The sequence below is a fragment of the Gymnoscopelus braueri genome (genome assembly GCF_963280865.1).
Source record: "Gymnoscopelus braueri genome assembly, chromosome: 2".
NCBI lineage: Eukaryota > Metazoa > Chordata > Actinopteri > Myctophiformes > Myctophidae > Gymnoscopelus > Gymnoscopelus braueri.
In genome coordinates this window covers 44,041,586-44,065,044 of record NC_137604.1, presented here as the reverse complement: position 1 = coordinate 44,065,044, position 23,459 = coordinate 44,041,586, and the positions used below count along the sequence as shown (strand labels likewise).

At 40.7% G+C, this 23,459-nt stretch overlaps 2 protein-coding genes across 2 annotated transcripts in view; both read right to left on the bottom strand.

The window, feature by feature from the left end:
• Positions 1 to 3,175: 3,175 nt before the first annotated feature.
• On the bottom strand, positions 3,176 to 7,758 carry LOC308095664 (G2/mitotic-specific cyclin-B2-like; the record flags this gene model as incomplete). Its single annotated transcript, XM_080442709.1, has 9 exons — positions 3,176 to 3,295; positions 3,866 to 3,976; positions 4,124 to 4,264; positions 4,758 to 5,003; positions 5,175 to 5,261; positions 5,506 to 5,706; positions 6,582 to 6,722; positions 6,905 to 7,021; positions 7,717 to 7,758. The coding sequence occupies 9 exons, from the start codon at positions 7,756 to 7,758 to the stop codon at positions 3,176 to 3,178; spliced, it is 1,206 nt and encodes a 401-aa protein (XP_080298835.1).
• A 6,995-nt stretch (positions 7,759 to 14,753) lies between these two features.
• The window catches only part of LOC308095653 (G2/mitotic-specific cyclin-B2-like), a gene marked incomplete at both ends in the record, with an annotated part of 49,562 nt that continues 40,856 nt past the window's right edge, over positions 14,754 to 23,459 (bottom strand). The window contains one exon of the mRNA XM_080442700.1: positions 14,754 to 14,864. Coding sequence (XP_080298826.1) covers positions 14,754 to 14,864 — 111 coding nt within the window. The remainder of the gene's footprint in view (positions 14,865 to 23,459) is intronic.

The window sequence follows — 23,459 nt, the reverse complement described above, 5'->3', positions numbered from 1 at the left end:
AAGAGTCAAGTTGTCCTACACCTACAATCTACATGTTGTAATCACATACATTAGGTAGCAAGGTTATTAAGAGTTGATAGATTTATCAGTGACAATAATGTTTTGTCTGCAAGTGTTGCTTTGGAGGCTCTTTGTTCAAAACCAGATCGCCGATATGACTCTGAACCATGTTTGGCTTAAGTGAGTTTGTCTGATGGTGTGAACTTTTACAAACAATAACTTAACATGTCAAAGAGGAGATCCGAGCACTCAAAAAAGTGGAAAGGATATGGAGTTAAAATGCCAACATGTTTCGACCAGTTACGGTCTTCAACAGGGCGAGAACTGAAGACCATAAATGGTCTCCTCAACTTTTTTGAGTGCTCGTGGATCTCCTCTTATTTTTAAGCCTGCATTCCTCCTGATCCTAGAAGCACCTTCAGCATGCTTTTTTAGACATTTTATCTCCTTTGTGCACACGGTTGGATTCTGTGTTTTTTCTCAACTTAACATGTCACTTAATGAATCTAAATAATATTGAGGCAATTTATGTACTCTGTATCTATTTGCAGTGGAAGTTGTACCAGGGCGCCATTGCAGCAGTAACATTTAGTGACCCCTTTATGATGGAATTTACCAGTGATACATTTTACCACAGAACAGTTAGTTGTGTTTAGTACCCTAACCCCATGTCATCACCAGCTGCTAAATGTTTCCCTCATACTTACAGCATACAGCATACAGATTCTAGACCCACGCAAGATGAAGAATAGAATCTTTTGAATAGAGGAGTCATCATTGTACAGATCAAAATTTGCAGTGAAAAGCAAGTGTCAAAAATTATGATTTCTGTTCAGGATTTGTTGAAGGAATGTTCAGGAGATATGAAAAAATATAGAGGCATGATCTACTGATGATGATGTCACCTCTGATTATTCAAAAGAAAACACTCTTTCTGATCATTAAGTGAGATTTGAAGACCAGGAATTGGATAAAAATATTAAGCTTTTAACTAACATCAACATGTACAGTAGCACTGATTTCTGCACTGTTTGTTACGATAATAGTGCAGCAATAGTTCTTGTAACACCAAGGAGGTGTATTTTGGACACCAGGTGGCAGTGTACTACCACTACACATGGGGTTGCCCACATAAGAAAATGTTTACATTTAGGAATGGATTTGGTGTTGCAAAGATAAAGGAACTGTATTGATTCCAAGACACTGAATGCAGTCATTAAGACAGTGAACACCTAAATTCCCCTGAGGAGCAGTCTGGTGTCTTGCCTTCAAACTTTGCACTAAAACCAATGGGGTTTCTTGCAGATTATGGCAGATATTCTATACCACTGATTCTTAAACCTTTTTCCATTTCGAGGACCTCCAGTTTGATACGCATTAGGCCACAGACCCCCATTGATACAATTTGTTATCTCTGGGACCCCAGTCTATACTTTCCATTTATGCATTTGGTAAGGGTTCATTTATTGGACCCCTGATGGGCTCAGAACCCAACGTTGAGAACCAGTGTAGCCTACTACTATACAGCACGGTGGTATAGACAGTATAACACACATATGGTTCCCCACTGTGTCTATTCCACAGCTTTTCACACTTTTTGTGCACAACACCAACAGACAAGTCAAAATCTCAAGGCACACCTGTATTCATAGCGAAAATAGCCGATCTACAAGCTCAGTATGGCACAATACGAGCTTGTTTTTTGTCTGGGAAAAAATATATAGCTTATAAAGAAATGCCTTAATAAGGACGCCAGGTTGAAAGTGGTTAAAATATTCTTAGTGGGTATATAATTTGCCTCTGTATTGGGAAATGAGTGTGCACAAAATACTTATGTATATTAAAAAATTGTATAGTTGTATTTGTATTAATGCGTGTCTGTCAAACAATCCCAAGGCACACCAATAGGAACCACTTGTCTATTCAATTATTTCTTAGACAAATGAAAAAGTACATAGTAAACCGGGTGGAGGTTTCATGGGCGTGAGAATTACACCTAGTGCCATGACTTTCTTTTAATTCAACATAAACATTACCATACTACTGGAAGGAGAATAGAACTCCAATTCAAGAGTCAACAATTCTCATGGTTCAAACTGATCATTTTATTATATTAATGATATTTACATAATTCATAGATATTTACATGGATATATACAAACATTCTCTCACACACACACACACACACACACACACACACCTTAATCCCTGGCTCCTAAACATACTGTACATACACAACAGTCAACAGCATTACTGAATCCCTTGCAAGGAAAGCCCGTAGACATGACTGGCATATCCTGCACAACACCACCACAACAGTGTTGCCTCTGGATAGGCTCAAGTCCCGCCACCCGTACAGCAAGGCGGTACAAGAGCTGCTCAGGTCCATCCCTGAGGACCTGTCTACAGAGGCATGGCTGGCGGCAGCCTGGAAGCAGGAGTGGGAGTTGGCCGGGCCCACATGCATCCACCGTTACATCCAGGACCCGGGAGGCGGCATTAAAGGAGAGGAACTGCCACGCCGGCAATGGACCCTGCTGAACCGCCTGCGAACCGGGGTCGGATGCTTCAAAACATCCATGAGGAAGTCGGGCCTGGCGGACGGAGCAGCATGCGAGTGTGGGGAGCCGGAGCAGACCGCTGAGCACATAATCACAGTCTGTCCCCTGTATAAACCACCCTCGGAGGCCGGCCTCTTCGATGTGGGACCTGAGACGAGGGCGTGGCTGTACACTACTGAACTGGAAATCTGATGATGACACACGAAAGAAGAAGAAGAAGCATTACTGAATAGTACGTTAGTGTCAAAGACTGTTAGCTGAATTCTAGAATGAAAAAAAAAGGAAAGAAGAAAGCAATAATAATAACTAATATGCATATATACATATACACACACATGTAAATACCTATATACGCACAGACAAAAAAATAATAATAATAAAACTGTTAGAGATTATTGATTTATATACATGCCTTTTGTTATTGTTCATTTATGAACACAGGCAACTCAGAGTGATAGAAGTCCACTGACTAGTCGTTGACTAAGTTAAGCCAAGCAGAACGCTCTCTGTGTCAACAAACTATAATAGGACACTGACACAATAGATAGAATACCTGGAGCTAAATAGACTCATTACAACATAATGCCATAAGACCCACGGCAGCAATGACACAATCATGCAGAAGAAACTGACCACAGCAGGGGAGCAGCCAAGCTCTTCACTATGGAGGACTGCAGCTCGGAGAGTTCAGTGACATTCAGCAGCTTGCAGTCAGAAAACTTTGTCTTGACAGCCTAGTGGAGAGGGAAAACTAGCATTAGTATTAATCTATTTAAACATCCCCATCTCACTCCATTATATTATACTACATTATACTAACCCTAACCCTAGTGGAGAGGGAACATTTATATTAGTACTTCACTATTCATCTATGCAAACATCCCTATTATTCCTTTATTATAGTATACTCCATTATACTATACTACAATTTACAATTAAGGCATTCAGAAGACGCTCTTTATCCAGAGCAACTTACAGTAAGCATTAGCAATTAAGCCAGGTAAACACACTGTACATCACATGCAGAGAGACAGTGTAGTGTCTTAGTAATCTAGGATCATAGGAAAACTAAGAACCTAGCATCAGTCTAAATAATATAGTATCAAAACGTAAATAATCTGTACATTGAAACTATAGGATGCCAGATAAACACATGAACCTAGCATCTGTCTAAATAACATGCTAACCTATATTTATCCTAACGCCAACCCTAGTGGAGAGGGAATCTTAGCATTAGTATTCATCTATTCAAACATCCACATCTTACTCCATCAACTTCCAAATGCCTTTGTTTGCCAACTCACCTGGAACGTTGTTTTCCCCTCATTGACAGCAACGACATTCTTTGCCATGTGCTGCATTATGGGCTTCAGGTGAGCCTCGTCATACCTGGTATAATGCTGCTCTGTAGGAGTCTGCAACACATGAAAAACAATCGCTAGGATCATCATATGTGGTGCAATACTGCTCTGTAGGGGAAAAAAACTAGAATCAAAGACAAAATGTCAAGCTAGTCATCTGTACTAATAAGCCAACATATACATTGATTCTATTGAACTCACCCATGGCAGGCCACCCTGCAGCAGCTGAGCGAGGCACAGTGAAGCAGCAGCAATCTCAGAGGGCCGGTAGTGAACCATGTCGTAGTCAAGGAGTGTCAACTCCATGAGATACATGGCCAGCATGTGTCTCTCCACAGTACACTAGAACAAACAAACAACACTATTAAAAAGCATGCTTGCATAATAAATTGAAAATACCCTTCTACATGCTTTATTTTAACCACCATTTGACCAGTCACCACCTATGTTCATTTAGACTATGTTCACACCGTCAGGCCAAATCTGATAATTGTCCTAACCAGATTGGAAATCAGAGTTGTTTTATCAAGTCTGAACAGCATAAAACCTCATGGAAATCTAATTTTCTAAATGTGTGTTTCAGTCTGAACACTGAAACTGTGAACGATCATGGCGCTTGTGGGAAATAGACGATCCACAAGCTTACATGTCAAATTGTGACATGTAGATCTGCTATTTTCAACACAAATCCAAACTAACCACTTGCAAATAACAGTGTTGACAGTCAGTCCTAAAGATCAGATTTTGCCTGCAGTCTGGACAAAGTCTTGGTGCAGAGGGTCAAGTCTGATCACTACACCTTGTATGTTAGTGAACCATGTGAACAGTGACTCACGCTTGCAGCCTTGGATGCTCTCCTGAGGAAGTGCAGGGGCAGCGGGAACCCCAGCTCATAGTTGAGGTACCTCAGCATTACACGCTCCATCTGTTTAATCTGAGTGGTTGTGAAGGCGTTGTCTGTGATGTCGGCAAAGTCCTGGATCCCTGGGGCACCTATTTGTCTCATCTCCTCGTACTTTGAGGCCACCAGCAAGGCAGTGACACCAACAAGCTGGAGCTTCTTTGGTGAAACTGACCGAACCTGTAATACATCACAACAGCTCATTAAAAAAGAAAAGGAAAAGAAAATAAAGAAAGACAAGAGCAGATCAAATGGCAAACTAATTTGTAAGTTGCCCTTACTTGCAGAAAACGATCCAAGATGGCAACTGTGAGAGAGTGTCTCCTGCCGCAGCTGGAAACTTAAATGAACCTGGATCAGCCAGTCGATTAGCTTAGCTCGCATGTCTGCCGTTATGTCGTAGCCCTTCAAGAACCCGGGTCGCACAGCCTGCTTTACCTGTACAAACAAAAGACTTCATTACATTGCTGCAAGACGCCAGGTCACATCTAAGCCTGTCACAATTATTACATAATGTTTACATGGCCTAAAAGCCAAATAGAAATTACATTTTTATGTTCCAATGTTCAATTGAAAAACACAATTAAATCGTTAATCGCAATTATTTGTATGACAATGAATCGTCAAGTAAAAAGTGAGTCACATCATGTAGTAAAGAAAACATGCCTCTGGCATCACATACCTCTAGATCCATTAGATGTGCATATATGTCTTTGACATATTCAGAACATAGGTGGGACAACTGTGAGTCTCCTGCATCAATGTCCTCTACTGTGAGAAGCGGGTCAGGGAAGGCCTCCTTCATGGAAACATCTGCAGCTTGTTCTGGACCAGTGGAGGGAGACACTTGAGGAGGTGCCTGAACTCTGGCAACTCCAGTCCTCTGAGAAGGAGAAAAGAATAAAAAATAAATTCAAAACACATTCTTCTTTGAAGTTAAACTGTAGGTAATGTGTTTCTTGTACATAGTTTAAATCACTGGTTCTGAACATCGGGTCCAGAGACCACCAGGGGTCCAAATGGACCCTTACAGGTCTGTAACTCTGAGTGTATATCGTCACTGTCGGGTAGAAACCTTGTATGTCCATAACTGTTACTTTTGAGGAAATGGAAAAAAGAAACAATTCCAATGGCTCCAATGTAGTTATTATTTAGTCACAAGCTCTTGTTAATACCTGTCATTGGTTCAATATTTATAAAACCACACACTTAACCCATTTAGACTTGGAAAGCCTATACATTGTTATACCTTTCAATCTGGGAAAGCATCTGTCATTTTAGATGTTTCCATGTACTGTATAGCAACTGACAAAATTATTCTTTTCAGAAGGTTAGCATTTAGAGGCTGTTTATAAAAGAAATCTGCCTCAGGGCTAAATAGGTTTGGCCATCTTCAAAAACGCATTGTGACTAGTCGAGTAATTACTTTTGCATGATACGACAACGTAGCGCATTCATTCATTTATATAAAAACATAAAGTTGAAATATGGAGATAGAATGTTTCCACCCGACAGCGATGATATGCAATGCTACAGTGCAGACTAGCAAAAACTTACTCGGGATTCCAGGATGGACGCTCTCCACACCTTCCTGTCCCCCATCAGGAGCTCTGCAGTGTTGTTAGCTCTGCTGTCACGCTGCAGTGTGTCTACATAGGTGGTGCGCCTCTCTCCCCTCCTAGCTGTGCCTTGTGTATGTTTGTTGGCCATGAGTTTCAGGTGCCTGCCACAGTGCCCAGCCACCGTTCTCTCCCTGACCTTGTCTGCGACTCTCGGGAGGCCTCTGCAGAGGTCCACATTTCTGATGTGGTCCACGTTCACCCATGGTACATCAGGGATCCTCTGTAGGATTCTTGTGTAGACACCATCCAGGGCCTTGTCCTGTTGTACTGTCTTGAACTGAGAGTTTACAAAGGGAACCTTACATTAGAGGTATACAAATTAAATGTAAACAACGTAATTGTTTAAATTAACAGTCAGTTTAAATTAACAAAAGGATTTCAGTGTAGGGATCTGAAAAAAAGTATCAAATTGGGGACTGTGAAATTGTAAAGGTTGAGAATAAGGGGTTTAAATATTACCTTGGTGTTAGAAGCCTTGTTGGCAAAGTTGGAAAGGTCTCCAAGAGCAGCTCTCTTTGGAGCATTGTTGGTCTTCCCCATGTATGCAGGGTTCTGCACGTTCATCCACTGTTGAAACTAACATTCAAAAACAGAAACAAAAACAGTTACAAAGAGCAACGTTAGAAATGCACTTGAGGTTTAAAAGATTCACCAAAAACCAATACTGGATCAAATACAACATAAATTAAGCCACATATTAACACCCAAAAGACTCAATCTCAATTCATGTCGCTTGCCGAGCAGAACAGACATTAAAAACAACGTGTTCAGTTAAAAAGCAACGTTCAAACTGCACTTTACGTTTAGAAGTAGTGCTGCACAATTAATCGAAAAAAGATCGTGATCTCGATTTTAAATATTGAAGTTTTTTTTTCAAAAAAAAAAAAAAAAAAAAAAAAGATTAAAAAAAAAATATTTTTTATATTTACAAGAGAATCGTGTGAGAATCGTGATCTCAATTCTCATGGAGGAAAATCGTGATTCACATTTGAGCAAGAATCGTGCAGCACTATTTAGAAGGTTCAAAACACACTTCACCAACGTTCACAACATTCAAAATTCACTCAACAACCAACGTTTAAAAGCCGTTAAACCAGCAAACATCACCAAACAGCAACCAAAACAGATATTCAAGCTGACAAGTTAACGCGTCCGTTATAAGCTTGGAAGATCAGTTCGGCGAGCGACACCAACACCATAACGTCAACGTTTAGCCTAACGGGAGAATAACAAGCTTAACTCTATTTTTTTTTCATAATTATTTTACTCACCATAACGCTGAACTCCACCGAAGATAAGATAAAACCGTTCATATCTGAATTTAGTTAAAAAGCAACGATCGACGAAGGTTCAAAACACACTTCACCAACGTTCAAAATATTCAAAATGCTCTCAACAACCAACGTTTTAAAGCCGTTGAACCAGCAAACATGAGCAAACAGCAACCAAAACAGCACAGACACAACCAAATAACGTCAAATAAGCCAGAAACACCACAAAACAAAAGACTGAAACTCAATGCACGTCGCTTGTCGACCAGCAGAGAACAGATCTTCAAGCTGACAAAGCGTCGGTTATAAGCTTGGAAGATCATTTCGGCGAGCGACACCAACGTTAACGTTTAGTAACGGGAGAATAACAAGCTTAACTCTAGATATTTTTCATAATCACTGTACTCACCATAATGCTAAACTCCACCGAAGATACGATAAAACCGTTCAATTCTGAAAGCAACTGTCAATAAACAGTGATGTCTGTCGTCTAGTCTTCAGTTATCTACCGCAGGCAGTAGCGAGTCAGAAGTCCTCTGTTGTTTAAGCAATATTACACGAGAGGGTGTGCTTTACCGTCATTATTAGCACGCCTGTGATGCGGTCAGGAACGAGGCGCAGCCGAGTTCCGCCGCGATCACAGAAGTGCTAATAATGTAAGGTAAAGCACACCCTCGAGTGTAATATTGCGATTATACAACAGTTACCAACAAAACACATCCAAATGTATTCATATTGTGGGGCAATTCATAATAAAAAAAATTCGCCTATCCGTTTCCCTGTAAAGAGAAGAGTTTATTTGACTGAGACAAAATAGTCCCTGTGGCAGCGCAGCACTCTGTCTCTCTGACTCTCGTCTCATCAACACAGCTGATTCCAGTAGGCTATATGCTCCGTCGTACGATCGTGTTACGTGGCCAAAATAACTGATCTACAAGCTCACAACGCGTCAAGATGGCGATGCCTTGTGAACTTGTAGATCGGCTATTTTTGCCGTGCGATACCTTCGTACGATAAAGTATAACATACACTGGACTGTTAACGAAATGGGAGTAATTTTACTTTAACACAGGAGGATATTTATACAGTATGGATGTTACCATTGAAATAAAGCACACTTTTTTCCAGTTATTCCTTTTATTATAGGATTTTAGGCGATTTAGTGTGCTCTCTTCTAACCATTGATCAACAGTAAGTCCACCAAATAAGTCAAAATTAACAACATAGTCCATCTTGCGTAGCTGTTTGTTCTCCGCCCGGTGGCGGCGGTGGGTACTGTCTGTTTTCCTACCGTGGGACAGTCACAGCGTGACTTCACAGCACAGCTGTGTCATATATGGTCTAATCAGGCGGACTGCAGTGCGGAGTGATTTATTTAATGTGATTAGGCCCGTGATATGATGCTGGTTTGAAGCACGGCTAGAAAGCTATTTCAACCAATCAGATTGCTTGGTCGGAACTACCTGTTGTATAATGAAGCATCAAACACTGACTGAAGCGCTCTCTCAGCTGCTACCTAGCTGAACGTCCACAGACCGCACGTGACTCCTCTGATTGGCCGGCTGCCCGCCGAATGCACGCCGCTCATTGGTTGAAGGGATGCACATTGCGTCATTTGAAGGTGCGCGCGTTTGCGTGTGGGAAAATAGCCGATCTACAAGCTCACAAAGCGCCATGTCAGAGTCATGTCGTGAGCTTGTAGATCAGTAGCTTTCCCGCACACAGCGAAACCGTGGCATTTTAGAGGTTTTAACTTTATTTAACAATGTTATACACACAATACAGTAGGTTTAAACTTCAAAAATAAAATATAAACAAAAATGTATGTTATATTAAATTTACCTATATATTGTGTTTGCGAACAAAAGAGTTTTTGTCAACTTTATGATTAAAAAATATAGAATTAAACATAAATTATATAATGATAGATGCGGCCTCAACTCTCGCGGGGGAAACGTTTCACATCTCGCGAGGTTTGGTTTGTAAACAAAGTCACCACGCTGTTCCCTGACTCACAGACACACCCACAGCAAGCAGCCTACACTAACTTTAGTGTCTTTAGTCAAGTTTGTGGACTCGTGATTTTTGTGGAGACAAAACTTGACATCGTTTTCCTTTCGAGAATAAAGAGTTGTGGAAGTTATGGTTGATCGCTACAGACACCCTCCGCGCTCCACGCCATTACAGACGCAAGGCAAGCGTACCAAACTTATGTGTGCAGTTAACTGTAGTATACAACCCTCGTAGACGTATTTATGATTCTGACGTTTTCAATCTACGAGAGTTGTAGGGTGCACTTCCCATAGTGACCTGGACTTTCTGCACTATGCCCCGTAGACACTCCAAACATTGTACAAAATGAAAATAAAGGCACTTACCGCCGAGCCCCAAATGTTAACTGGGTCTACGGGGTAGTAGTGTAATGTAATAATCCATATCTTTCAATAAACAAGTGTTTTAATGCCGTCTGTGGCCGATTCTGTCGGAAGTTCCCAATGGGCGGTAGTGACGGGAAGTGAGGGGGCGCATCCGGTGAAACCCGGAATTACACTAAATGTAAACAGGAAGTAAACGAGGGTGAAAAAATGGCATTCGGCCACAGACGGCATTAAAACACTTGTTTATTGAAAGATATGGATTATTACATTACACTACTACCCCGTAGACCCAGTTAACATTTGGGGCTCGGCGGTAAGCGCCTTTATTTTCATTTTGTACAATGTTTGGAGTGTCTACGGGGCATAGTGCAGAAAGTCCAGGTCACTATGGGAAGTGCACCCTACAACTCTCGTAGATTGAAAACGTCAGAATCATAAATACGTCTACGAGGGTTGTATACTACAGCTAGTGTGCAGTGGTCATTTTCTGAAGACAGACTACAAGTATCTTCCAAAGAGACGACTGTTGAAAAGTACAGCCGTACCGTCAGTTTTTCCAGACAGAGAGCCTGTTAATTCTGGATCAACAGCTTCTCAGGTAAGACATGCTAACATGTAGCCCTGAAACATGACAGTCATGACGAAACTTCAACCTGGTTTTTGCTCCTTCTCCGTTTACGGCCCGTACATCTACATAAACGTTCAGATTTCAAATATAAAGTGCTTACCCCATGGCCATGAATGTTTCAATTCACTTCGGGTGGGTATAAGTACCCGTATCTTCCGTATTGTTCATTAAGAAACATGTTAATCCGATCGGTGGCCATTTTCTCATAGAGTTATAATGTATCAGACTGCAATACACCTTCCAACCGATAGGGTCGCGCAGTTGAAAGCATATGAAAAGAATGGCCACCAATCGGATTCAAATGCTTTTTATTGAACAATACGGAAGATGCGAGTACTTTTGAGGGCCCGAGTAGTATTGTAACATCCGTGGCCATGAGGTAAGCACTTTATATTTGAAATCTTAACGTTTATGTAGATGCACGGGCTAATGCACGGTAAATGGAGAACGTGCAAACACCAGGTTGAAATTCAGCCATGACGCTCGTGACGGACGAGCGTCGTGTGATCCATGGCTAGCTAACATGCTCATAGTGGTACCCTCATAGTAGCATATAGTTTGTAGTAAATAAATTAACCGTAGTTCCAGTTGACATTTGTCATTATATTGTACTCAGATATGATCTTTGTTCATTTGAGCTGGTTCAAGGAGTAGGACCACGGCTAAAGTTAAATAAGGGGTGGATGTGTATGTTTGGAAAGCATCCCATTCAAAAACAGAATTTTGTATAGTATATCATGTGGAACCCACTGCATTACAGTACAGTTGGTTAACCCACCCTCTGTTCATAGCAGGACGTTGCCAGTCCACAGTCCATTCTCCTACCACCTCCACAGGACTGTTGGATTTGTGTATTTTATGTACTTTTATCTAGCTAACTTCATATACTTGGCTAGATTTGTAAACTGGTTCCTTTTGATTGATTGATTAAATATTTTATTAAGCAAAAATGTAAACAGCACAATTACATTTATAATACTTTGCCTAAAAGGTCTGTCCAAAAAAGTCCTTGCTGTCTTGTTTCCATTGGGGTCCTTGGTGTTCAATTCATAGGCATTTATAGTAGCAACAAAACAGTTCAAATATCAACAGAAAAATACAGAAAAAATAACACTATATGTACAAACAAAACAAAAAAAATGCAGAGAAAAAAAATAACCTGAGGAACATCCTAGAAGAAGATATTTTGAAAAGCAGATAGCTAGCTAGATAATATGTTTGGGTGGGGGAAGCCAAAGGAGCCTATAGCCTGATAAGTTGAATACTAGTTGTTTTTCTGTTTTTGTTTTTTTCACAGCAGGCATAAATTACTGAGGAAATTCCTGAACCACAAACACTTTTTAGCATATACAGTCATTCTTCATCCATAGTGTTTCATACTGGATTCATAGTTGAATGTGTCTTATAGTGTGATTGTGTATTATAACATGATGATATTGCAGTAAAACACAACCTAATAGTGTTTGTTTGCTAATTCGATTAATTTTCTTGTTATCTTGTTTATTTCATTACAGTCAATATCTGAAGAATTCCCATCCTGTATTCCAAATCTTGAGCTGTACAGTCCAGTGCTCAGAAAGGCCTCTTCTACACAGGCACGACCACACAGATCTGGCTCATACTACGGCGTTACGCCAGTTCGTCTCTTCAACTCTTGGCATCAGGTATCCAGACAATATGTAGTATGTGTACCGGTATGTAGCTATAATTTTCACTCCAGCGGTGGTTCTCGTTTTCATGTTGAGGACTACCATATATCTGACTGCAAACCCCCATCTGAAAACATTTTTTGCCAGGGACCCTATACAAGATTTGTTAAATAAATATTCCTTATTTGTCAAATGTTTTCAAGATATTTTTGAAAAAGGCCGCCCTACAAGCTCACAACGTGTTGTGAGCTTGTTCATCTGCTATTTTCAAACAGCCAACCATATAGAGTTAAAGTGGTTAAACAGATTTTTATATATTAAACAATTTCACCACCCTGGAACACCCTCAAAGACCCCTGGGGGTCCCCAGACCCCACTTTGAGAACCATTGTAATACAGTACAGTTTGTCCTAATATATAACCCATCCTCTGTTTATTTCAGGAAATCCCTGGTTCTGAAAACACATGTTCCTACTTTGGCCTCGATTATGAGTCCTGCAGAAAAAGACATTCCTTCATCAATGGCACGTCCATGTCAATCCATATCTGGGACATACTACGGTGTCAGCAAAACTCACCAAGAGAAGGTATTTTTTAATTATATGCTGGCAATATAGATGCACTCCATTTTATTTTAAATGTCTCTTTTATTGAAGTATATCTCCATATGATGTGTTCTAAGATGTATGTATGCATCAACTAGCCTGGAGATGTTCACAAATGAAAGGGAGGTTGAGGGGCCACATGTTAGATCATGTTGTATGTATTATACTGAATTTGCTAAGTTGAATAGTTTACTGGACATATCTAATGGTGTATATACCGCCGTATATACCGTTACTATGCAACATTGATTTTCTTTTGTAAACAGGATGGTTTACCAGAGTCAACACCAGCTGTCATAAATATCAAAAGATCAACCCGTCCATGTAGGCCTCTGTGTCCACCAAAATCTCTAGCCTCTCCTGGCCTTCACTAGACACACGTTTTAGTTCAATGGACTTGGCTCATGATAGTACAGCATCCTCATCAAGCAGCCAAGCTGGTAGTGAGGCTAGTTCTGCACAGACTGCCTGTGTGAACTTCACCCGTCCAGAGAGAGCAACAGCAGATCCAGGAAGTGCTCAGAGCAAGAAGAGTGTCAGGAGGCTTTAAACAGTCAGATGATGATAATGATGGTAATCATAACAGAAAACACGATGATGATAGTGATATGTTTCTGAAGTGGTGAAGGTGGTTTCATGATTTCTCTTTTCCTCTTTTCTCCCTTTCCTCTCCCCACAGATCCTTTACACCACATCTGTGCAGCTCAGCCTGTAGGAGCTTCAGGACAGATGAGGAGACGAGGGAGGTGTACGAACATCTGACACCGGCGTTTGAGGAGCATAATAGGCTCTATGCACAGCAGCCATATTAGAAAGATTTTGGGCCTCTTCCTTACTTCACAGGTGTTGCCAATGACACTAATGAAGGCTCTGTTCCATTTACTGTAGTGTAGCACAGTGGTTCTCAAACGTTTTAATTCCAAGGCCCCCATAACTCTGTGTACAAATGGAACCAAATCCATTTGTACACTCTCAGAGTTACACACCCGTAAGGGGTCCATTTGGAACCCCCCCAAGGAACCCACTGGTGCACCAGAGTGTTTCTAGTGAGCCAACATGCACAATACCAGCACCCTGACTCTGTTTGACCAGAATGTAACAGAGCCTTCATTAGTATCATTGGTAAGACCTGTGAAGGAAGTAAGAAAGAGGCCCAATTTCTTTACAATATGGCTGCTGTGCGTAGAGCCTATTAAGAGCTACTGTATGATAAAAGCTGCCGACATCTCTCTTGGCCAGAAAACAAACTTCCAAATGCCTTCGTTTGCCAAAACTGCACCTGGAACTTTCCCCTGGTTGACGACGACTACATTCTTAGTGATGTGCTGCATATATTGGCTTCAGGTGGGCCTCCGCCTCGCCTCGTCATATTAGACCTCCAATTCAAGAGTCAGACCAACAATTCTCATGGTTCAAACTGATCATTTTATTATACTAATGGATATTTACATAATTTATAGATGGATATATGAGACCTTTGCTAGTTTGCTTTTTACATAATACACATACTTGATGGCACACAACATTAACAGAATTGATGTTACATGATTTTTTTTATACAAAAAACTAATATTCACATGACAAGTAGACAGACAAACAGTAGACAACCCTTTGTCATAGGCTGTGTACAAGGTCCCAACACAACACGTGAGCTTGTAGATTGGCCATTTTCTGTCACACGCATCCTTTCATTTTGAGCAGGCTCAATCGTCACCCCATCTGGAAAAAAAAAGATAATGTAGCTGAAAGGCAACAAGTCTGCATGCCTGATTCAACCTCAGGTGTTGTCAAGCAGGGGAGAAGCCAGGCTCTTCACAGTAGATGACTGCAGCTCAGAAAGGCAAGTGACATTCATCAGCTTGCTCCCTGAGTACTTCATCTTGACGGCCTAGTGGAGAGGGAAAACTAGCATTAGTATTCATCTATCTAAACATCCCTATATCTCACTCCATTATATTATGCTACATTATACTAACCCTAGTGGAGAGGGAACATTTATATTAGTATTCACTATTCATCTATGCAAACATCCCTATCTTACTCCATTAGACTATTCTACAATTTAGGCATTTAGCAGACTTTATCCAGAGCAACTTACAGTAAGCAATTAAGCCTAAATCATGGGCGGCTGTGGCTCAGGAGGTAGAGCAGGTCGTCCAATGATCCGTGGGTCGGCGGTTCGAATCCCGGCTCCTCCTGACCACATGTCGAAGTGTCCCTGGGCAAGACACTGAACCCTACATTGCCTCCAATGATTCGGTCGGCGCTCGCTTGCCACCATTGGTGTGTGAATGTGGGAAAAGTGGGGACGCTGGCGTCGACTGTTCGCCGCTCCACCTCCCAATGTCCCCCACCTGTATGAATGAATGAACCATTGTAAAGCGCTTTGAGCACTTGGAAAAGCGCTATAAAATGCAATACATTATTATTATTATTAAATCCTAGAGGAGAGGGAATCTTAGCATTAGTATTCATCTATTCAAACATCCACATCTTACTGCATCAACTTCCAAATGCCTTCGTTTGCCTACTCACCTGGAACTTTGTTTTCCCCTCGTTGACAACGACATTCTTAGCGATGTGCTTCATTATCGGCTTCAGGTGATCCTCGTCACACGTGGTGTAATGCTGCTCTGTAGGAGTCTGCACCACATCATATGTGGAACTTTGTTTTCCCCTCGTTGACAACGACATTCTTAGCGATGTGCTTTATTATCGGCTTCAGGTGATCCTCATCATATGTGGTGTAATGCTGCTCTGTAGGAGAAAAACACCAACTGTTATTCGCGCAACCTTTCCCCTTACCAGAGTCAGATGCAGCCTGCTAGCTCCACCGCTAAGCTGGGTGTGCTTATCCATGTTTAGCATACATACTCCAAAAAATATATTATATATATAATATACAATATATAATATATTGTATCATTCATGCAGCCATGAAGAGTGATGAAGGCAATGGATCTTTCCTTTTGATTGTTTGCTATGACAAGCAGGGAACAGCCAGGCTCTTCACGATAGAGGACTGCAGCTCAGAAAGTTGAGTGACATTCATCAGCTTGCTCTCAAAGAACTTCGTCTTGACGGCCTAGTGGAGAGGGAAAATTAGTATTACTCTATTTAGACATCGCTATCTCACTCCATTATATTATACTACATTATACTAACCCTAACCCTAGTAGAGAGGGAACATTTATATTAGTATTCGCTATTCACCTAAATGGTAAAAATGGTAAATGGTGTTTTTATATAGCGCTGGGTGTGGAGACCGACGGATGAGAAACAGATTAACAACCTCAATCCTACATTATGACGCAGTGAATTGCTAATAACACTTCAGTGCTTTTAGTCACAGCCCAGCCTTAATGATCTTAAATCACTTTATTTTAGATATCTCTTTAGTAATAGTATAAAGTAAACAACGAGACTTTAGTTGTCACTGTGCAATACTTTAAAACAGTTGTCATGTTGTATAAATACCTACATTTTGCCGATATTTGCGACGCTCTCATTGACAATAATGCATTTAAATCTCCCGCTTGTCACTATCGAGTGATGCAGGGGTCACGTGACCAGCGCTGTTTTCTGCCCCCTCATTGGCGCAGCTCTCTAATAGATGGCACTGGACTGTCCTAACTGAACACTTGATCTTTTTGGCACTTCTCATATTTATTTTCATTTATTACTTGTTGTTTGCACTATGATGTGGTGCACTGTCTTGTAGTAGAGCGGATAGTAGGAACAATCGTTCACTTTGTGATACAAGCGTGAAAATTGGCATGAACATTCCTTTAGGTCAACTCTTTGACTTTTTTAATCGAGCCACTCAATAATCCAAGATGGCGGCCATTTTTCAAGATGGCCGATACCTTAGTGGGCAGTTAAGTGATATGATGGTTTATTTGGTGATACAAGCATGAAAATTGGCATGAGCAGTCTCTGTGGGTCACTTGACAATAGGCCACCCACAGCTACTTGAAATTTCAAGATGGCGGCCATTTTTCAAGATGGCCAACACTTTAGTGGAGCATTTAAGTTATATAATGGTTCATTTGGTGATACAAGCATGAAAATTGGCATGAGCAGTCTCTGTGGGTCACTTGACAATAAGCCACCCACAGCTACTTGAAATGTCAAGATGGCGGCCATTTTTCAAGATGGCCACCACCTTAGTGGACTAGTTAAGCTTAAGAAATCATTTAGTTGGTGATACAAGCATGAAAATTGCCATGAGCCGTCTCAAAAGGTCATTTGACAAGAAACCGCCCACAGCCACTTGAAATTTCAAGATGTCAATCTTTAAATGATACCTTTTCTCATAGAAATGTATTGGGTTCCTCAAAAAGCTCTGCCAAGAGAGGTTGTTTGACTGTGTTTTGTCTGACTCCTCGCCCACGACCTGTCCAGTTTGGTAAGACCTGTCAGGAGTTGCCTCCCACCGGCATAGCTCTCAGGGTTCACTGAGGTAGGCCTAAACAAGCTCCCTTACCACGACAAGGTAACAGTCACAAGGGAGGATATATATATATATATATATATATATGTATATATATATATATTGTTTTTTTTAAACTAACAGCCATTACATGTGTCAAATAAATACTAAGGGGTGGGGAAACAAAAAATAAGATGAATAAATTAGCACAGTTGTGGTGCTGATAAGCACAGTTGTGGTGCTGAACGGACAGTGCTCCAAAATTATGAGTAATGGCTAATACTGAATGGCAATAGCCACGGAACCATGACAAACGATACTAAGGAACTAAACTGAAAATGTGCTTCACTGTTAGATATGGCAGTGTTACAAAGTAACAACTGAAAATTACACAGTAATAGACTAGATAAAAAGTAAAACATGATGCGTCGATGTGACGAGGGGAAGCCGAGCCATAGGCCTCCACTTGAAAACACAGAGGACAACAGGGAATAACTCTGGCAAAATAAACATGCAAATAGGTTCTAGCAGGGGCAACTACATAGGCATGTGAAACTGAGTCCATATCTGAAGCAGTTACACCTTCCAGTACATGCCTTGGAGCACCCACATTTGGTCAACTCCCAACAACTCTCCGCAATAGGTGGAAGTGGAGTCCAGAAGACTTTCCACTTCTCGTCCTGTTCCACCCATCCCCAGTCAGATGGGCTCGGCATTTGTGGATGTCGCTTCAATGCCTGTCCCCACACGTATCCAGCCTCATAAGAAGCATGTTTGGCATGCTCTTTGAGTGCTGCTTGAGTTGGTGGGATCAAGTCATATTGTCTTTGCTTTCTGGCAAAGAGATCAAGCCTGGCCTCGTTCACAGTTGTGACATCGCTGGACCGGTCATACATTAGATCTTCTTGGCCTCTTGACATGGATATCTTTGGTATCTTCAGTGTCTTCAGCAGATGTAGATGCTCTCTTTTGGGTCCTTTCCAGCTCTGTGTTGTTGAACCTAAGTTTACAGCTTGAATTATATTTTGCTCTGTTTCTTGTCGATGTGCTTTCTATGCCATCACCTTCATCTAGTCGGGTTGGACTAAGTAAGATAGGCAGAGCATTGATCTTATGAAATAATGGAACATTTCTTGCAATGGTATCATAACCAGTACGATCGTGCTCTCTGTTGAATAAACTCGGCTGAATGAGTTTTTCCTTGGTGACCTGCTGACAAATTAAACATCTGTCCCAGTTAGTTTTCACAACTGTTATGATGGCTTCTGCCATGTCTGCAGCATAGGCAGAGGCCGAGGGTTTATCCTTTTACCACCTTTTACCAAGCACTTTGATGTATGGGATACAACTAAGTTCGTGCCTTAACCCTACACTTAGTTCGATCGTTCATCCAATGCCATTTAAATCCTGAGCGATCTGTACACCATCCGGTTAACTAAAACCCCATTAACCTTGGCTCGGCTCTCCCGTGCTGGCACAACCTGTCAATTCAGGTGCGGCTATCTAACTGTTTTGGGGTAAATTAGACAGCATTTGGGATACCAACTTTCAATTAGCTGACATTGAACCCCAGTGATATATCACCAGTGTGCCCTGGTAGTGCAGATATTCACTCTTATCTAATCTATCTATGATCAACAAATCAACACAACTATATTGTGATGTGTTAAAAGTTGTTCTTTAGCATAATAATAATAATCGTCCTTAATGAAAAAAAACCATACATTTCTATGAGAAAATGTATCTTTTGAGGATCCAGGGGGTGGCCATCTTGAAAATAGAAATGTAAAGTGGCTGGGAGTGTTTTCTTGTCAAGCAACCCTTAGAGACTGCTCATGCCAAATTTAATGCTTGTATCACCAAATAAACCATTATATAACTTAATTGCTCCACTAAAGTGTTGGCCATCTTGAAATTTCAAGTAGCTGTGGGTGGCCTATTGTCAAGTGACCCACAGAGACTGATCATGCCAATGTTCATGCTTGTATCACCAAATAAACCATTATATAACTTAATTGCTCCACTAAAGTGTTGGCCATCTTGAAAAATGGCCGCCATCTTGAAATTTCAAGTAGCTGTGGGTGGCCTATTGTCAAGTGACCCACAGAGACTGCTCATGCCAATTTTCATGCTTGTATCACCAAATAAACCATCATATCACTTAACTGCCCACTAAGATGTCGGCCATCTTGAAAAATGGCCGCCATCTTTGATTTTCAAGTGGCTCGATTAAAAAAATCGATAAATGACCTCTAAAGATGATCTGTACCAAGTTTCACGCTTGTATCACCAAGTGAACGATTCTCCCAAAATATTGCTTTTAGCCGCTGCACGTCCTGTCTTGCACCAGTCCTGTTGTAAACTGCGCCCCACTGCATCAAACCAAATTCCTAACATGTCTACATGTCATGGCAATAAAGTCTTCTGATTCTGATAAGGATCCTCCTTATCTTTCAGTTATGTAATTGTAATGAGAATTTATTGCCACAACTGTGTGATTTGTGACTGTACTGAAAAGATGAAAACTGAACATTTATATATTTGTGTTACCCTTTCCGAGACTTTAAAAAAAAGTTTTTGTGCAAATATTTTTATTGTAAAATGAATGTTATGTTTCTAGCAGACGCTAATATTTGAGTTGTTTCCAATTTAACTACTTCTTGCTGTATGTTTTTGATTAGTATAACCTTTAATTGTTTAGTTGACTTTTCAGATGGAATCAGTGTATTGGTTGTATTATAAGGGGTTCTGTTTCACCTGCCATAGAATGGTTTAAATTGATTGGTCAGTTTAATTTTGCTGTTGTGTGAAGGATTTGACTTAACGAAGCATTTCTTTGCTATGATTAAAGACTGACTGCCACTTTGAAACATCTTTTGCTTTTTGGTGGTTATTTTTTTTACTTTGACATAAATTTACTAGAAATGTAATTGTCATGCTAAACGTGATAAACATTAGCCATCATCATTTAACAGTATGTGGCTACTGAACATTTATATATTTGTTACCCTTTACGAGACTTTTGTGCAAATATTTTTATTGTAAAATTAATGTTATGTTTCTAGCAGACGCTAATATTTGAGTTGTTTCCAATTTAACTACTTCTTGCTGTATGTTTTTGATCAGTATAACCTTTAATTGTGTAGTTGACTTTTCAGAAGGAATCAGTATATTGGTTGTATTATAAGGGGTTCTGTTTCACCTGCCATAGAATGGTTTAAATTGATTGGTCAGTTTAATTTTGCTGTTGTGTGAAGGATTTGACTTGAACGAAGCATTTCTTTGCTATGATTAAAGACTGACTGCCACTTTGAAACATCTTTTGCTTTTTGGTGGTTATTTTCTTTACTTTGACATAAATTTACTAGAAATGCAATTGTCATGCTAAAAGTGATAAACATTAGCCATCATCATTTAACAGTATGTGGCTACAAAACATTAATTTGAAGAGCAGGCTTAAAATGAATGAAAATAATGAAATAAAGTATATAACTAAATATAGCTATTCCCAATATGTACTGGAAATGAGCAAACAACATAGCCACAAGAGACTAAAAACTTTGAATGTCCTCCAAGAGGCAATTTGTGGTAAGCACAGAAAGTATAGACGCATATAAATAAAACAATAATCCAAGATCATCTACAGCACATAGCAGGCACCACCAGTCCAGGCAGACATTTAAGTAGCCCACATGTCAACTGTATACCAACAATTTGTAATAAGAATGGTGAGTATACTCCAAGAGGAAAATAGCAAGAGTCGCATTCTCTGGTTTACTTCCCGTTTCTGCGTGACGTAGGTGGACACCTTTTTAGGAGACACTAGACAGGAAGCAAGTTGGAGTCTATTGATTCCAATGGAAGAGTGAACGTGAACACAGCTTCTGAACCATTCTTTAGCTCCATGGTCACTGAACTAAATATTGGACCTGATCGTCACATGACACAAAATATGCACGATTTTCATACTAAAATGGCATTTTTTTGGTGACACAAATTATGAGAAAATCAACTTTGTTATCAACTTTTCTCTATCCCAGCAACACACTCTCGTGAGATTTGGGAAGATATCGGAAGGGTCCATCTGCAGTCTGACGGACGAGACATAGAGGGCTCTCTATTATATTTTATTATTATATTATATTTTAACTCTATGCTCTGTCCCCATAAGATGTTCTAAAAACTGATAAACTGAGATTCTATATGTGAATGTAGTAGGCCTACGTGAAATCATTATGGACATTTCAAAAATTAAATAAAATGTGTGTTCCAATGCTCAATATAATTTTCCATTATTAACTGTCTTGGTTGATGGGGTATGATTTGGGAATCATGACATTTTGCTTAACATTCATGCTAAACACATTATATTCTATAGTGGTAAAATATATACCTTATAAATAAAAGAACCTGTTACAATGTTGAGCAGAAACAGGAGCACATCTAGCATAAGACTGAATAAATGTGTGAGTTTGTGGTGGGAATTTTATGGGTTTCTTTAAAAGCATCTTTGCCAATAACAGTGCACTTTGGAGTGCGCCCTCGCCTTTTGAATCTCACGGTTCTGGGTTTGATCCCGGGAACCGCAAACTCAGCGTAAGTAGTGGTCTAGTGCCTCGTAAAGGGGGATAGACTCCCTCGTTGCTTGGCTGATACCGACCGGAAGCCACTCCGACAGGAAGCCACTCACTTTTTAAAATTAAATTACTTATTTAAAAGAACTAAAGCCCCTGACACACTGAAAGCGGCAGACACTCGCGTCATCAAACTCACACATTGTTTATAACTGCCTTAGCCCACACTGGAGGCATCAAGTGAGCGCGCCCAAACCTGTTGACGCGTCTTTCAGAGCTCGGTTCTATTTTGGGGCATCGATGCATGGTATGGCACAGACCATACAAAACGAGTTGGAGCAATGCAGAACTTGTATTGCAATCTATGTATGTTTGTTTCCACTTGTTTGACCGTTCTAGAAACACAAGTCTGTTTTAAATGAAGCAGACGATGTGAACAGGCGGACTCGTGTCAGTCTCGTGACATTTATCAGTGACGCTCATATAAATGCTTTTTATGTGTTTTACAGGGGCAGCGTCCAACGCCCTCCGACAGCCCTACCTGTGGCTGACCATCATACTGACTGTAGGGATCAGCCTCCCTGTCCTCTGTATCCAGTTCTTACATAAAGCCATCTGGCCTTCTGTAGGAGACAAGGTATGACCTTGTTTCAACTGTATTCTATAGCAGTGATTCTCAACCCTTTTAATGTCAAGGACCCCCAGTTTGATAATTTCTATCCCTGGGACCCCAAACTACACTGTAAAATCCTCAAGTGTTAATTTATTTCCATTTGTACACTCTCAGAGACTTGCAGACTCTGTAAGGGTCCATTAGTTTCAACTATCAATGATTTAGCTTGGGGACCCTGTGGAACTCCCTCAAGGACACCTGGGGATTTTGAGGACACCACGTTAAAAACCAGCGTTTTCATACTGAAGTAAACTTAATTGAAGTTGAGAAGCTCAGTTAAGACGCAGCATATCAAACAAACTCACAACGTGTCATATCACGGCGTGTTGTGGGCTTGTAGATATGATATTCTTGCTATTTCCGAATTTTTTTTAAGTGAAATTGGTTTATTGTTTCTATGCGTTTTATAAATATTGAACCAATTAAAAGTATTAAAAAGAACTAATAAGGGGAAAAAAATACATTTCCTGAAAAGTACCCGTTTTGGACATGCATTGTTTCCACCTGAAAGCAACGATATGTAACATTTAATCATCATCATTATCTCACACGCACACCCAGGTCCAGCGGAACAGGAAGAAGTACGAGATGGAAGAGGCTCTGCCTGCGTTCCAGCGAGGCAGACGTTCCCGGCGCTCCGCCTACACTTTCTCCCACTCCCGGGGCTACGCCAACCTCATCGCGTCCTGGCGGAGCATCCGTCGGCGGCCGGCGGCGCGGGGCGAGCCACCTCAGGACAACATCACAGAGACTCCAGAGAGAGGCACAGAACATCTGACCAGGGGCTGTGGGGCTGCAGGTCTG